The 16,290-nt window shown below is 58.8% G+C and overlaps 1 protein-coding gene across 1 annotated transcript in view; it reads left to right on the top strand.

Annotated features, from left to right (window-relative positions):
- Nucleotides 1–457: 457 nt before the first annotated feature.
- ZNF653 (zinc finger protein 653) overlaps nucleotides 458–16,290 on the top strand; it is a 16,438-nt gene continuing 605 nt past the window's right edge. Inside the window, exons 1-8 of the mRNA XM_006730536.3 lie at nucleotides 458–768; nucleotides 7,240–7,283; nucleotides 9,335–9,550; nucleotides 13,262–13,867; nucleotides 14,017–14,197; nucleotides 14,301–14,412; nucleotides 15,495–15,609; nucleotides 16,160–16,259. Coding sequence (XP_006730599.1) covers nucleotides 470–768; nucleotides 7,240–7,283; nucleotides 9,335–9,550; nucleotides 13,262–13,867; nucleotides 14,017–14,197; nucleotides 14,301–14,412; nucleotides 15,495–15,609; nucleotides 16,160–16,259 — 1,673 coding nt within the window. The 5' untranslated portion in view covers nucleotides 458–469. The remainder of the gene's footprint in view (nucleotides 769–7,239; nucleotides 7,284–9,334; nucleotides 9,551–13,261; nucleotides 13,868–14,016; nucleotides 14,198–14,300; nucleotides 14,413–15,494; nucleotides 15,610–16,159; nucleotides 16,260–16,290) is intronic.

Genomic DNA, 16,290 nt, shown 5'->3' with positions numbered 1-16,290 from the left:
GGCAGTGTGGCGTTTCTTTCCCTTTAATGCTTGGTGGCCTGGCTTTTCAAGGGATCTGCAGCATCCGGGACGGACAGATTGGACTCCAGGCTTTCCCTCTCCCTTCACCTGACAGCTCGTCCCCTTCCCTTGTCATCTCCAGGAGGCATTCAGGATGAGGCGTGGAGGGAGGAGCCCCTACCTCCCAGGGTCTACGGGCTCATCTAGGTCTTTCTTCCCGCGGCTGGCCTCAACTCAGCCCCTCCCTCGGTTTCTGCGAAGTTAGAAAGTTTAACAGAGAAAAGGAGTAAGAGAAGAATGGGTTGTTGCTAGCGCTTGTGGCGCGCATGCGCAGTTTCTGCTCTCGGTCTCCTCTTGGCGCCGTGGGGCAGTGAAAGTCCGTGAGAAATTTCCCGTCGGCGCGGAAGATGCGCGCCACTTCCGGCCGGGCTCCTAACAACGGGGGAGGTTGGTAACCAGGGAGGGGGGGATGGCGGAGCGGGTGCCGGAGCCCGAGGCGGAGGCGGAGGCTGAGGCGGGCGCAGGCGGGGAGGCGGCGGCCGAGGAGGGCGCGGCGGGCCGCAAGGCGCGGGGTCGGCCGCGGCTCACGGAGTCCGACCGAGCCCGGCGGCGGCTCGAGTCCCGGAAGAAGTACGACGTGCGGCGTGTGTACCTGGGCGAGGCGCACGGGCCCTGGGTGGACCTGCGGCGCCGCAGCGGCTGGAGCGACGCCAAGCTCGCAGCCTATCTCATCTCGCTGGAGCGCGGCCAGCGTAGCGGCCGCCACGGGTGAGGGGGCCCGGCCCGAGGGAGGGAGGGAGCAAACGAGGGAGGAGACGCCCCCATTCCCCGCCGAGCCTGGCCCCGCCCCCTTTGCCCATGGCCCCGCCCCCGACACCTGTGAGCCCCGCCCAGTGGCCGGCCTGCTGGCCTGGGTCTTCTGCCGCCGGTCCTGGGACGCGCCTGGCTCGCGGCCCCGCCTCCCGTCTTTCCGACTGCCCAATCCTAGGATGCGCCCAGCCTCTCGACCCGCCTCTTAGCACTTGGCCCCGCCCGCTAGATTTCTGGCTGCCCAATCCTAGTACGGGCCCCACTTCCAAGCGTTCTAACTGCCTAGTCCCTGGAGGGGCGGCCCAGCCTCCTGAGGCCTTAATGCCCCTTCCTTGCTGGTCCTTGGGATCTCACATGCCTCATCCTCTAAAACCCCTACTGTGTAGCCTGGGGCTGTGAGCTGGATACACTGGGCCACCCAGCCCTGTCCCTCGTGAGGTTCTGGCACTCCATCTGGGGCTGTGTGTGGCCCCATTCCCACAACCCTCGACCCCAGACACAGGAAGACTCCTCACAATCCAGATCGCATTCCCTTTAACCTCTTGTTGGCTCCTGGGGAGCACCTTAGCCCATGGAGACTCAGGTGAAGAAGAAGTCCCAAGTTAGCTGCTCAGGTAGAGGGCAGAGGCCTTTGCAGAGTCTCAGTCTTGAGAACGAGGAGTGTGGATGCAATTTTTCCCTTCCTGCCTAATAGGTTGGTGTGACAATTAAATGAGTTAAAATACAGCAAAAGGCTTAGAACATGGTTGGCACATAGTGAGCCCTCCAGGTATTAGTTGTTATGATGATATTTGTTCTCTGTCACAAGCAATGCTGCGACAGAATCCTTGCGGTGCCCTGGTTTTTATTTGCACACATTGGCATGTTTCTCTGGGGTGAGAGTCTAAGGGTCAAGGATCAACCAGATCCTTCGGAATTGCACCCACAGCCTCCCTGGGGTGGTAGGCTGGCTTATATGCCCGAGTGGAGCAGGAAATGCTCAAGCTAGTGTTCCATTATTGGAGTTTCTTTCTTTATTATTATTTTTTTAGACAGATAGAGAGTGCAAGTGGGGACAGGGGGTGGAGGTGGAGGGGGAGCAAAGTAAGAAGGAGAGAGAATCTTAAGCAGGCTCCATGCCCAGCACAGCTCAACCCATCACGGAGCTCGACCTCACAACTCTGAGATCATGACCTGAGCTGAAATCAAGAGTCCCTCGCTTAACTGACTGAGCCACCCAGGAGGCCCCCGCCCCCCTTATTGGAGTTACTGATTCAGTTAATCTGGGTAGAGTTGCAGACCTTGTGCTTTTTTCTACAAAGCTACCAGGAGATATATGCAGCTGGAGTTGAGAACCACTGGCCAGAGGGAGACCCTGGAGGTCCCTAAGCTGAAAGTGGTATTTGCAGAAGCTTGGTTTGTGTAGTCCTGCAGAACTGGGGCCAGGACACTGAGACAACCCAGGCTGTGCATGGCAATAACCGGGCCCCGGGACACATGGGTAGTTGGGAAAATACACTACCCTGAGTGAGGCATCTCCTGTGGGAAATGGACATGACCAGAGATAGGGGGTCACTTATTTCAACTCTTCAATTATTTGTAACTGTCTTGTACCTGGAAAGATTTCAGTTCAAGACTATGCACAACATGGACCAGAAGACAGAAATGAAAAGTGGGATGAAAAGAGAAAGGAGGGATGCCTGGGTGGCTCAGTAAGTTGGGCATCTGTCTTTGGCTCCGGTTTTCATCTCGGGGTCCCGGGATCATGCCCACGTCGAGCTCTCCGCTTCGCAGGGAGTCTCCTTCTCCCTCTGCCTCTGCCCCTCCCCACCACTTGTGTGCTCTCTCTCTCAAATAAATAAATAAAATTAAATTAAAAAAAAAAAAAAGCAAAGAGAAAGGAAAAGGAGGGGCACAGCGGGGCCAGGATCGGTGCTATTAGATTAAGGCATAAGTCACAGGGGACATGACAAGGGCAGTTTTGTGGCATGGTGAGTTAAAAACCTGACCAGAGGGGTTCAAAAGACATGAAGAAGTGGGAATGGAGAATGGGCCATGAATTTGCCTCAGAGCCATCCTAGCAGCCAGTGGGAAAAGGGAAACAGTGGTCAATAGTGGAGTCTCCAGTGTCCATTTGTTTAAGGAGCGCTTAATCAGCACCTACTATGTGCTGGGCACTCGTATACGTGCTGATGGTGCAGCAGTGAACAACAAAATGCTTTATGGAGATGCCATTTAGAGGGCAGAGACTTGTCCACTGTGCAAAGGCTTGTCTACTGCATTACTATACATTTACTATCATTTACCATAATGAATAAATTATGTAGTGTGTGAGAGATTGATAGGGGCTATGTAAAGAAAAAAAGTGAGATAGGGAAAGAGGAATCAGGAGGGGGTGCTGGAGGTTTAGGTAGGGTGTTAGGGTGGGCCACAGTGAGAGGATAGTATCCAGGGTACAGACCTGAAGGAGGCCAGGGAGAGCCCTGCAGATATCTGGGGGAAGAATGTTTGAGGAAGAAGGAATGGCAGGTGCAAAGGCCCTGAGGCAGGACCCAGCCTGGTGTGAACATGGGGTAGTGAGGAGACCCATGTGGCTGGACCGCAATGAGGATGAAGAGTGGGAAAAGGCAAGGACAGGAAGGTGACAGGGCCTTGTGGACTGCATGGAGGGCTCTGGTTTTTTCTCCCAGTGAAGTGGGAGGCCTGATAGGGTCTTTTGGGTTTTGTTTTGTTTTGTTTTGCTTTTTTTAAGTACAGAATTTTGGACAGAGAGGTCCCATACCTGGCTTATATTTTAACAGAAGCACTCTCCAGGGTGTGTGTGGCAGGAGGATTGGGCAGGGGATGCACTGAAACAAGGTTGGCTAAGATTTGGCAGTCTTTAATGCTGGTGATGGTCTCCAGGAGGTTCACTCTTCTCTCTAGCTTTGTATGTGTTTGAATTTTTCTTTTTACATCTTAAAATGTTAACAAGAAAATGAAAAGAAGCACACGGACTCCGATGTTGAGGCTGTGGGAGGGGAGGGCCAGAGATGGCAGACCAGGAAGGAGCTGACTGCACTGGTCCAGGTGAGTGAGGCGGGGCCGTGCAGAAGTGGGGAGAAGTGGTTCAAATTAGGGCCAACAGGGTTTGCTGATCGGTATGGATATGAGAAACGCCCCCAGGTTTGGACCTGAGCACCTGGAAAGTTGCAGGTGCCGTTAACAGAGAAGGGACAGGTCAAGGGGCAATATGACAGCTCACGTGTGAGATGTCTGCGAGACCCCTACATGTAGTGTTGGGGAGGCGTGGTCAGGAGAGGGCCAGGTGGGAGATCCGGATTTGGGGGTCACCAGGCCAGTGATGGTATGGTGCCGGAAGTTGCCAGAGGGGCGTGGGTAGACACACAGGTCTGAGCCCGGCGCTCGCTGTCTGTGCTTAGAGGAGTCAGGGAGATGAAGCAGCAGCAGCAGCAGCTGGGAGGCTGGTGGAGAACCCGCCGGGGCGGCATCCTGGAGGCCAAGGGAAGGGTCTGCCAATGAACACTGCTGGGCTGAGTGAGGCGGCCACCCCCGGGGGCCAGAACGGGGCAGTGTGTGGCATACTAGAGAAAACCCTGACTTGAGGGGCTCAAGGGAGACAGAGGAGAAGACAGGAAGACTGCACACGCATATAGATGGCTCAAAGGGGAGGGGGGGCAGAGGAATGGGTGGGAGTTGGCAGGGAAGGGGCTCCAGATTATTTAAACCCAGGGTAGAAGAACTGATGGTGTGTTGGTCAGTTGGAGGGGATAATGGAGTTGAGCTTGAAAGCAAATGGCAGAGGAGAGCGAAGGAAAGCTGCTGGGCACCGTTTGGGGGCTGGCCACTGTGAGGAAAGCAGAGCCGCAGAGAAGCCCCAGCAGCTGCTGTCCTCAAACGGCGACGTGTAAGGGGTGGAACTCAGAGAAATGGGCAAGGGGAGGGAAGGCAGTTTGAGGTCTGGCCTCATTTAATCGCCACAGTGATGCTGTGTGGGGGGCACTATTTTCCCCACTTACCAGATGAGGACATTGAGGCTCAGAGGGGACGAGACCTGCTTGAGGTCACAAAGGTAGTCAGTGGTACAGAGGAGACTTGAACTCGGATCTGACTGGCACCAAACACTAAGTAGTGTTCCCAGTACCCCAGTCATGGCAACACTGTGAGTGCGCAGAGGTGGCCATGGGCATTTGGACGAGGATCTGGGCAGCCAGCCTGCCCCTTGGAGGGGAGGGGAGAGCCGTGGAAGGGGATGGAGGCATCTGGAATGAGGTGGGGGGGGCAGAGACCTGGACAGGGTTGAGCCAGGGGCAGGAGAGGCAGAGGAGCCTGGGGGAGCTGTCCTGGGACCAGACGTGGGGTGTGGGGGCTGTGAATTGTTATCAGGCTGGACGGGTCAGGTGGAATAGATGGTGAAGCTGACAAGACACCTGGACTGCCTCAGGATAATTTGTGGTGAGAGCATGGTCTGGGCCATAGCAGGGGGGCTAGGGTTCCAGGGCCAGGCTCTGTGAGAACATTGATAATCACAGTGATCATATCTACCACTTGCTGAGTGGTTACTAAGTGCCAGGGGCCATACCAAGCTCTTTCAATGCACACAACCTCAAGGTTATGTAGCAGTCCCACAAGGAAGCATGGTTATGATCCCATGCTACAGATGGGGAACTGAGGCATGGGGAGTCAAGGTCATCCAGAGTCTCAGGGCCTTCTGCTGCAGCGTAGAAAAGGAAGGATGAGGGGCACCTGGCTGGCTCACTCAGAAGAGCATGCAACTCTTCATCTCGGGGTCATGAGTTCAAGCCCCACATTGGGTGTAGAGATTTTTTTTTTTTTAAGATTTATCTATTTATTTGAGGGAGAGAGAGAAAGAGAGTGCGAGTGGGGGGAGGGGCAGAGGGAGAGAGAGAGGAAAGAGAATCTCAAGCAGACTCCCCGCTGAGTGCAGATCCCGACTCAGGGCTTGATTTCACAATCCTGAGACTGGAGACAAAATCAAGAGTCAGATGCTTAACCAACTGAGCCACCCAGGTACCCTGGGTGTAGAGATTACTTAAATAAATTAATTAAAGGGCGCCTGGGTGGCTCAGTTGGTTGAGCGACTGCCTTCGGCTCAGGTCATGATCCTGGAGTCCCGGGATCGAGTCCCACGATCGAGTCCCGCATCGGGCTCCCTGCTCAGCGGGGAGTCTGCTTCTCCCTCTGACCCTCCTCCCTCTCATGTTCTCTGTCTCTCATTCTCTCTCACGCAAATAAATAAAATCTTAAAAAAAAAATATTAAAAAAAAATAAATTAATTAAAAAAGAAAAAAAAGGGAGGATGAGGAAGCAGCCAGAGCGGGCAGGCAGACCCAGAAGCATGGCATCAGGAAGGCAGAGGGAGGCCCCTAGTGGGTGCAGGAGAGGTGACTCCAAAGCACCTGCCCTCAGCACGTGTACAGTCAGTACTGGTCACAGCTGAGCGGCCTCTATGGGGTCAGGATCCCACCTGGCAGTTCTGGTGGCCATCCGGGTTTGGGAAGCCTTGGGGGGCCCCAGTGTTTGGGCCCAGCCTTGCCCTGGGCACCCTGAGGCCTTGCCACAGGGGCACACAGTCAGAATGTTGGGCTCCAGCCAAAGTGGGGAAGGCCCCAGAGGCAGGTGGGCATGATGGCCAGGGCACGGGGACCCGAGCTGGCTGCAGGGGCAGGACTGATGGAGGGGGTAGCACCTTGGGCTGGGGCCCACATAGAGCAGGCAGGTAGGGGCAGGGGCAGGGTCTTCTGCTCAAGGTCACACAGGGCTGAAACAAGGGTTTCAGCTGGCTGCGTCTTCATCTGGAGGCTCGACTAGGGAAGGAGCTGCTTCCAGACTCCCTCGGAGCGTTGGCAGAATTCATTCCCTCCTGGGTTGTACAGCTGAGGTCCCCACAGCCTTGAGGCTGTCAACTGGGATTGCTCTCAGCTCCCAGAGGCCGTTCTCAGGTCCTGTCCCCTCATAAGCCTCTCATATCCTCGGCCTTATGGGCTCCCCTGATTAGGCCAGGCCCACCTTGGAAAGCTCCCTCCTGATTCATTCAAGTCACCTAGGCACAGGCGTGGTATCCCATCATATTCTCAGGCCGCCCCACTCATGGGGAGAGGATTATAGAGGGCGTGTGACCCGGGGTTGGGAATCGTGGGGCCAGTGTAGAATTCTGCCTGCCACACTGACTTTCTGTTACCCCTTTTCTGAGTTCTCCACTCCCTGGCCACAGGCCCCTGGGCAGGCAGCCTCACTCCTCAGCCTCATTTTCCCACTTGGTGAAACGGGCGGTGATGCTAGACCACGGTCCAAGGGCTGGTGTCAGTGGAGGAGAGAGTCCCCTGGGAAATAGAACAGCAGCTACAGTTAGGCCTTGGAGCAGCATGCTGTCACTAGCTCAGCATCAGCGGGCCCTGTGTTCACTCCCCCTGCCTCTCTGTGTTACAGGAAGCCTTGGGAGCAGGTCCCCAAAAAGCCAAAGCGGAAGAAAAGTAAGTGGGGCTACAGCCAGCGGGGAGGGGATGGGTGTTGGGAGTAAGTGGCTTTGCTGTTCGTTCCCTCACTCATCCTCAGGCCCCATTTGTGGAGGGCCTGCACGGGCCGGGGCTGTGTGGACCTGCACAGATCCAGCCCTGCCCTCACAGAGCCCGTGGTCTCAGGGGAAGACGGGACAGGCCCAGCAGGGCCGTGGCAGGGGAGTGGGGGCCCTGGGGGCCCAGAGGAAGGGTCTGACCCAGCTGGGCCTGGGGGCGGGGGCAGAAAGGGGACTGGCCCCTGTGCTGTGCCCAGTGGGGGTGCCCCCACCACCCCCATCTCACACATAAAAGGCCAAGTCACCACCGCACGCCGCAAGCTGGCAAGGGGCCAGGCCAGACCACAAACCCATGTCACCGAGCAGTCCCCTTAGCTCCTGCACTGTCCTGCCTGGTGCAGGGGAGTCACCCAGGGGAGAGCTGGACAGGGCAGAGGGAACAGCTGAGGGGAGCGGGGCGTGAGCAGTCGGAGTAGAGGCCTGCAGCGCGTCCCTCCCACTCCTCGGCCGTGAACCTCTGAGCCCTGGCACTGTGGGTCTCGGGCCTTGTCCAGCAGGGTGAGGGCCACTGGCCCAGGAACAGCCGTCTGGTGGCGGCGAGTCCCACCCCTTCTCACAGTTGTCAAAGACAAGGGCCGAGCTAAGTCTGTGACCTCCAAATCCCAAAGGGGTGAGGAGGGAAATAAGGAGGCAAGTGCCAGACTGGAGGGGCGGCTAGGGGTGGGGTCCCTGTTGTCTCCACGGTCGTCACCGGGTTGGAGGCTCCAGACAACATCCCTAGGCCCAAGACCCTTCTGGGCACCCTCCTCATCTCCCAGCCTGGAAGATCGGGAGGACAGTTTCCTCCCCCTTGGCTGCAGGACCAGCATCATTAGACATATGGCAGGTTCCATTTCTTGGGCATTCAAAGTGTATCCAGCCCTGTTCCGTGCCCTGTCAATGTCTTCCCTCCCTCCTCTCTGGCAGCCCTCAAGGAACGGGGACTGTCATTTTCCCCTGGCCCAGAAGAGGTTCAGAGAAGCCAAGTCACTTGCCTGGAGCCACCCAGCTACAAAGTGGCAGTCGGGATTTGAATCCCACAGGCTGGCTCCACTGGACCCACCTCCTTAAAGCATCTACTCATCCAGCAAGCGTACTATGTGCCAGGCCCTGTGTAGGCACTGGGGATACAAGAGGAGCAACAAACAGGGGTCCCTGCCCTTGGGGAGCTGGCATTGTAGTAGGGAAGACAGAAACACGGACAGAGATAACCACAGATGGTATCTAGGTGCTACCTGGAGAGAAAGAACAGCAAGTCAGGTCGGCTAGAAGGACAGTGGGGAGGGGGTGGCAGACTGAGGGAAAGACCTGAGTGAAGGGGGAAGGGCACGGTAGTCATCTGGAAGGAGACACAGTCTGTGCAAAGGCCCTGAGGCAGGGCCATACTCTGCTCATTTCAGGAACAGGGAGGAGGCCATGAGGCTGGGATGAAGTGATCAAGGAGAAGGGCTGGTGATGGGGCAGAACATGCAGGGCCTGGTGGATCTGGGAAGGACTTTGGCTTTTACCACCAGCCAGGTGGGAGCCCTGGTGGATTCTGGGCAGAGGCGGGGCATGGCCTGACTCAAGTGTTTGTAGCAGGCCCCGTCTGTTGGCTGTACGCCGAGTAGACTGTAGTGGGACAAATGTGGGAGCAGAGAGACCAGGGCAGAGGGGACTCAGCTGGTCCAGGCCAGAGACGTTGAGATGTTGATGAGGATGAGTCCATTAACAACAAGCAGCTACTAACCACTGCACACCTATCATGTGCCAGGCTCCATAGTTTATGTGGTTTAACTTATTCAGTGAGGACAGTCCGGCCGGTGTCCGTTATCACCAGCGTGGGCCTCACCTCTCAGAGCCTGTTTCTTCATCTGCAAACTGGGGACGGGCCTGGACAGGGTGCAGGAAGGTGTCTCACCGCCCGGGGCGTCCTGGGGCCCTGGGGAGCGAGCACTACCCCTGACTCCGGACCCTGCCCTGTGTGTGTAGGGAGGCGGCGCAATGTGAACTGCCTGAAGAATGTGGTCATCTGGTACGAGGACCACAAGCACCGCTGCCCGTACGAGCCGCGCCTGGCCGAGCTGGACCCCACCTTCGGTCTGTACACCACGGCCGTGTGGCAGTGCGAGGCCGGCCACCGCTACTTCCAAGACCTGCACTCGCCCCTGAAGCCCCTCAGCGATTCAGACCCCGACAGCGACAAAGGTGGGTCCGAGGGCTGAGGGCTTTACGGCTCCTCATGGGTTGGGCCGCCCTGGACTCCCTGCCCTCATGGGTCTTGTCGGCCTCGGGCCAGCACTGGAAACATCAGAGCAAGGAGGCTGGCGCTGGCCTCCGGGATGGCGCCCGGACCCGGCAGGCTGAGCTGCAATCTTCCAAGTCCTGGAGCTGAGAGGCGGCGGCCCCCATTTTCCAGAGGGACAGCTGTGCCCGAGGCCAACTGGGCTGGGGGTCGGGAAACCTGGCTCAGCGGCTGGAGGGAGGGGTGGGTGCTGGGCCTCCTCAGGCTGGGCTGCTCTCCGGGCCTCTACCTCCTCCTCTGTTTTCCCTGGCCCTTTCCCTTTCCGTTCTGGGCTCTCTCCCAGCCTCATCCTCTTGCCCTCTCTGCCCGGGTCTCCTCCTTCCTCCCCATTCTCTGTTCTTGAGCTCTCGTTCCCCCTCCCTCTCTCATTCTTCTGTTTCTTCCTCTCCCTTCTGTCTCCTGCCTTCTCCCTGTCTCCCCCAGTCTCTCCCTGTCTCCCCCACACCCCCACTCCCTTCCCCCCATCAGTCTCTCCCCCCACTGCCCCTGCCCCCCCTCTGCCGGCCCATGTGGGTCACATGTCCTGAGCACGCAGCAGGACTGGGAGGGACTCCGTTACCGAGGCCCAGTTGGCCCTGGTTGGGGGGGCGGGCAGAGGAGACGCTGTGGGTGGCGAGGGGCTGCCCACCTGCCTGCCGGCCTCAGGGGCTCAGCTTCAGCTGCGAGAAGGAGCCCAGGGCCCACCGCCAGGTGCCCTGCCAGGGCGGAGGGTGAGGTCAGTCGCCAGGGCTGAGTGCGCGCTGGCAGGGGCCTCAGAGCAGGTGGCATCCCAGCTGGCCAAGGGGAAGCCGTGGGCGAGAGGTGTTCCAGGTGGGCCCCCTGGCCAACGGCTGTCCCCTGTGCGCCAGCCAGATCCCAGCATGCAGCCGGCCCCTCGGCAGTCCTCTCCCCGCTCCAGGTGCACCCCCACCCAAACCACCCTACAGCTCTTCATTAGCCCCACTTGGCAGTGGAGGAAACTAATTGTGACTGACCCCTCTGGTGATGGGTCCGCACCCCCACCCAACTTTGACACCAGTGGCTGCCCGATCTGGCTCTCAGGAATGAATGCTGAGATGACGGGCTGGCGGGTCGCCTGTGGCTGTAGGGAGCGGGGAGGGGCTGTGTCCCTAGCCCAGCCCTGTTCCCTCAGCAGCTCCCTTACCAGCTCTCTGCCTGGGGTGGCCCGGGCTGCTTCTCACTAAGTAGGAGCACCTCCTGCCGGGACTGTGAGAGGCCAGGGGATGCGCAGCCATTTCTGTGATTAATGTTATGATCACCTGGAAAGAAGCGCAGTCTGGCCTTCACAGCTAGACGCTGCAGTTGGGGAGGCAGGCGCACACCCAGGCCATGCCCCCAACTCACTAGGTGACTGCCCCCTGCTTCAGGGTGGAGCCCAGGGACTCAGCTCACCCTGCAGATTACAGGGTGTTACAAGGAGGGGCCGATCCCCCTACCCCACTCCTGCTGCTGTCTGGGGGCATTGAGTCAGGGATGGGGCATTATGATAAGAATGATCATAGAAAACATTGATAGGGTGCTTACTCAGAGCCTGGTACTGTCTGAGGCGCTTTACATAGATTTCCTCATTATCCCAAACACCCCCTGGGGTAGGTGCCAATTTATCCCCAGGCCCAGAGAAGTTACTTAAGGCCCCCCCATTCACACAGCTGGAGCGGGGAGCACCGAGATCCCACCCCGAAGTCTGGCTCCAGAGCCTGCGTGCTCCATGTGACCTTCTGGGAGGGTAGACACATGGTCCCCAGACAGTGCGCCCCAACTCTGTCATGAGTGTGTAACTGAGGGTCAGTTCTTGATTTTTCTGTCCCCCATTTCTCCCCGTGTGTGTGGACTTTAGCACGAAATACCTGGGCAAAATGTTGGTCTCCTTGACTTTCATCACAACGTTGGGCTGAGATTCATTTGTTTTTAGAACTGTGTGCTCAGTGGGTGCCAGGCGGCCTTCTGGGCACTGGGACCTGTGCACAGGGTCCCCCATCCTTGTGGAGATTATGATCTAGAGGGGAAGCAGAGAGGAAACAGGATAAACAGTATCTAGAGTACAGTGGAAGGTAGTATTTTGGAGGAAAATTAAGGAGAGAAAAGAATGCGATTTGAGATAAGGTGGTCAGAGGCTTCCCTGAATAAATAGCATTTTAGGAAAGGGTCTGATGGAGACGAGGGAGGGAGCCCCTGTGGGTATCTGAGAGAAGAGTGTTGAGGCAGAGCAAACAGCAATTGCAAAGGCCCTGAGGCAGGAACCCGCCCACTATCCCTAAATACGTGGATGTAGTGCCAGTGGGTTTTGCTGACAGACTGGAAGTGGGTATGAGAGAAAGAGAAGTCAGGGGCAGCCCTAGGACTTTGTTTGGCCTGAGCAACTGGAAGGACAGAGCTGCCATCATCCCCTGAGACGGGGATGTCTGGGAAGGGTATGGGCTTTTTCTTAGGGAAGATTGAGAGCCCAGAATTGCTGAGCAGATTCTGAGGTGCCTGTGAGACCCGCCCTGGGGGCAGCAGAGAAGTCAGTGGGAGGTAAGAGCCCCAGGCCCACAGGAGGTCCAGGCGGGAGCTGTCCATACAGAGGCATCGGAGTATGGGTGGTGGCAGGATAATAAAAATCAATAGTCAATCTTTGTCCCTGGTTCCTGGCACAGAGCTCCTAAAATCCTTGGAATTTCCTGAGTGATGGGAATGTTCTTCATTGTTCATCATGAGCCCTTTTCATAAGGGGCCCCTTTGGAACACACCTGAGTCTGTGCTAATCTGGGTGACTCAGGCAGGATCCCCTAGATAGCTTCAGGATGGGGGCTGGTCACCAAAGACCAGACACATGATTAGATGGGGGAATCTCTCAACCCCATCCCTGACCCCCAAGGAACAGACTGGGGCTGGAGACTGGGTTGCAAAAACTCTTTAAATAAGGAGGTCCAGAGAGCTTGCGGCTTGGTGAACACCTCGAGGTGCTAGGAGGGTGGCGCGTCTGGAGAGGGCGTGACAGTTCCCGCCCCAGCCCCCACACCTTGCCCTGGGCACCTCTTCCATCTGACTATCGCTGAGTTGCATCTTTTGTGATAAAACTGTAGTCATAAGTAAAGCACTCTCCTGAGTTCTGCGAGTTGTTCTAGCAAATTATCAAACCTGAAGAGAGCGTCGTAGAAACCCACAATTTATAACCAGAATTACAACGGCCAGGGTCTTGTAGCCGGTGTCCAAGTTGGGGGCAGGCAGTCTTGTGGGACCTGAGCCTTTAACCCATGGCATCTGAATTGACTTGTCAGACACCCAGTTAGTGTCAGGAGTGAGGGCTGTATTTACCACCATCAGGCTAGCTGAGGCCCTGGGGTGAGTGGAGCACTGAGAGCCCTGGCTAGAACCTTCCAGACCTGTAAAGGCTCACGAGGCTAAGAAGGGGCCCTCAGAGAGGGCCCAGAAAGCCAGAATTCGGGTCTGGAGGCTGAGGGAGGAGAGCGTCTCTGCAGAGCAGGGGTGGTCGGGGCACAAGGGGGACCGAGAAATGACCGATGTTTGTGGCACTGAGGGGGTTACCGTGCCCAGCCCCCCGTGAGCCCTCGACAGATACCGTTGCCGCCACTGTTGCTATTGTGACTGTCCCCTTTCCTCTGTCACCGCAGTGGGCAATGGCCTGGCGGCCGGCAGCTCCGACTCTTCCAGCGCCGGCTCGGGCTCTGACTCCGAGGAGCCCCCTGAGGGCCAGCCGGCCAAGGTAGCGGCGGCAGCGGTTACCCCCAGCAGCCCGGCGGGCAGCAGCGGGCTCATCACGCAGGAGGGCATGCACATCCCCTTCGACGTCCACCACATGGAGAGCCTGCCTGAGCAGGGCACCCCACTGTGCCCCAACCCGGCAGGCAGCGGGCCTGAGGCGCTGGAGACGGTGGTGTGCGTGCCAATGCCCGTGCAAGTGGGCCCGGGCCCCGGCACCCTCTTTGAGAACATGCCCCAGGAGGCGCTGGGCGAGGTGGTGGCCAGCTGTCCCATGCCGGGCATGGTGCCTGGCTCGCAGGTGATCATCATCGCCGGCCCCGGCTACGATGCCCTCACGGCCGAGGGCATCCACCTCAACGTGGCAGCAGGCAGCGGTGGCCCCGCTGGGGGCCTGGGGGACGAGGTGCCCTGCGCCATGATGGAGGGTGTAGCGGCCTACACCCAGACGGAGCCCGAGGGCGGCCAGCCCAGCACCCTGGACCCCGCCGCCATGGCTGGCATCGAGACCAAGAAAGGTGTGGGGGGTGGGGGGGCTGCTGTGGTCGCTGGCAGGGGTTGGGGCGGGACCTGGGAGGAGGAGGGAGGGTGGAAGGGTGGGCCCGGAGCCAGCTCCTCAACCACACGAGTCCCCCTGCGGACACCCGCCCTGTGTCTACCCCCATAGAGAAGGAGGACCTGTACCTGCTTAAGAAGGAGGAGAAGGAGGAGCCCGTGGCCCCAGAGCTGGCAGAGCCGGCAGCGACAGGGCCCAAGAGCACAGAGCCCGAAGCAGAGGCGGACGGGGAGGAGCTGGACGGCAGTGACATGTCGGCCATCATCTACGAGATCCCCAAGGAGCCCGAGAAGTGGGTGCCTGGGCAGCCGGGGGGGCTGGGACAAGGAGCAGCCCACGGGCCCACAGCCGGCCTGGTGTGAGAGCCCCGACGCCATGGGCCCCTTCCCCTCCAGGAGGCGGCGGAGCAAGCGGACTCGGGTGACGGATGCCGATGGCCTGCTAGAGATGTTCCACTGCCCCTACGAGGGCTGCAGCCAGGTCTATGTGGCCCTCAGCAGTTTCCAGGTGAGGCCACCACCCAAGCAGCCTGAGCGGGGCCTGCGTCCGTTTCCTGCCGCCTGTGTGCTGGCCTCTGCGCAGTGCGGCTCACGGAGGGCCCCACTTGGCCCCACTGGGTGCCACTGGCCTGCCTCCCACACGCCCACCTCTCAGTAGCTTCTCACCGACCCTGCCTCGGCCGCAGGACACCAGGCGTCACCTCGCGCTGCCTCCCCTTTCAGCTCTTCTTCTCAGTCGGCCTGAACTCAGCCTGCTTTTTGCCCCGGCCACCTTCTTGGCTCCGGATGCCTCTTCTCCAGGCTCGGCTCGGGATGCCCCTCCACCAGGAAGCCCACCCTAGTTCCCCAGGGCTGGTGGGGCCTGCGAGCCCCGGGTTACTGCACCACCAGGACATCCCTGTAGTGTGTCCTCTGGAGCCTGGATGGGATGCCCCAAGGGCAGAGACAGGGTCCTGTCACCTTCCCACCTGTGGCAGGAGGCGGCACCGGTAGGCCTTTGAATTTGCCGAGTCTCATTTTCCAGCGTGTGTTGAGCACCTTTCGGGTGCCAGGCCTAGTGCTGGGCCCTGGAGCTACAGGTGTGCTGGTGAGTTAAAGACTAAAAGAACAAAGGAATGACTGAGGGGCTGCCTGCTCCAGACCGTGGGGGCAGCACAGCTCCATGGCAAAGCCTGCTGTGGGACTTGGAGCCCTGGAATCCAGGCCAGCCCTGCCACTGCCCACCCGTGAGACATGGGCCAAACCCTAAGCCTCTGGAGCCTCATCTCCCGATCCATAAACGGCCAATAGCAAGGCCCCACCACAAGGTTATGACAAGGCTGGCTGATGCCCCAGCCCAGGCCCTGGCTGGCGTGGGTGCACAGGAAAGCTGCGGTTGATCCCAGTTGTGCCCCTGGGCCTTTGCTCAGAGCTGGGAGGCCCTCGCAAGGGCAAGGGCATGGGCACGGACACCCCTCTTCCTTCCTCCAGAAAGGCTGGCCCCAGCCTGCCTCCCAGCTACCCTTATCTGTCCCCACTGTGGAGAGCCCTGGAGGTGGGCCCATGACACCCACAGTCCCACTCCCCCACTCCTGCCCCTCTTGCCTACAGAACCATGTCAATCTTGTGCATCGGAAAGGGAAGACCAAAGTGTGTCCACACCCTGGCTGCGGCAAGAAGTTCTATTTATCCAACCACCTGCGGCGACACATGATCATCCATTCAGGTCAGGCCCAGGGTGGGGCTGGCAGCGCGGGGCATAGGGTCATGGGCCTTGGATCTAGGGCGGGGGCAGGCGGGCTGAAAACCCCCAGGGAGCACTGGGTCCACAGGCATAGGACTGCCCCCGCGCCCTGGACTGCCACCCAAGGCTGCTGACTCAGTGGGTAGCTGTGGGGCTGTGTCCCGCGGGAGGGCACGGCTTCAGATATTTCAAGAGGCGGGAACCTTGGATTCTTACGTGAAATCGTCCCAAAGTTGAAATACTGGGGTCAAATTCAGACCCACTTTGGCTTGACAGTTTGCACTCCGTGCTTCCCGGGGAGCCGAGCTCACATATCAGCTCTGCCCCAGCGCCTTCCCGGGCAGCCTCTGAGCCTCATACGGGGCTGTGAGCTGCCCTCGGTATTAACCGCCCTCGTTATTAGAGTCAGCAGTGGCTCCCAGAGGCTGCGGGACCTGGTGTCCCTGTGCCCGGAGGTCCGGGAGACCGCGGGGTAGACGTCCCGCAGCCCCCGCCCCCGACGGCGGCGTGCTCAGCCCCGCATCTCCCCCAGGTGTCCGTGAATTTACCTGCGAAACCTGCGGCAAGTCCTTCAAGAGGAAGAACCATCTGGAGGTACACCGACGCACGCACACCGGCGAGACGCCCCTGCAGTGAGTGACAGGCTTCCCCGCGGGCCGGGGG

Source organism: Leptonychotes weddellii, chromosome 1, assembly GCF_054177405.1.
Source record: "Leptonychotes weddellii isolate Sample4059 chromosome 1, ASM5417740v2, whole genome shotgun sequence".
Lineage (NCBI taxonomy): Eukaryota > Metazoa > Chordata > Mammalia > Carnivora > Phocidae > Leptonychotes > Leptonychotes weddellii.
Note: the sequence above shows the minus strand (reverse complement) of the source record. Positions and strands in the feature narration are given on the sequence as shown.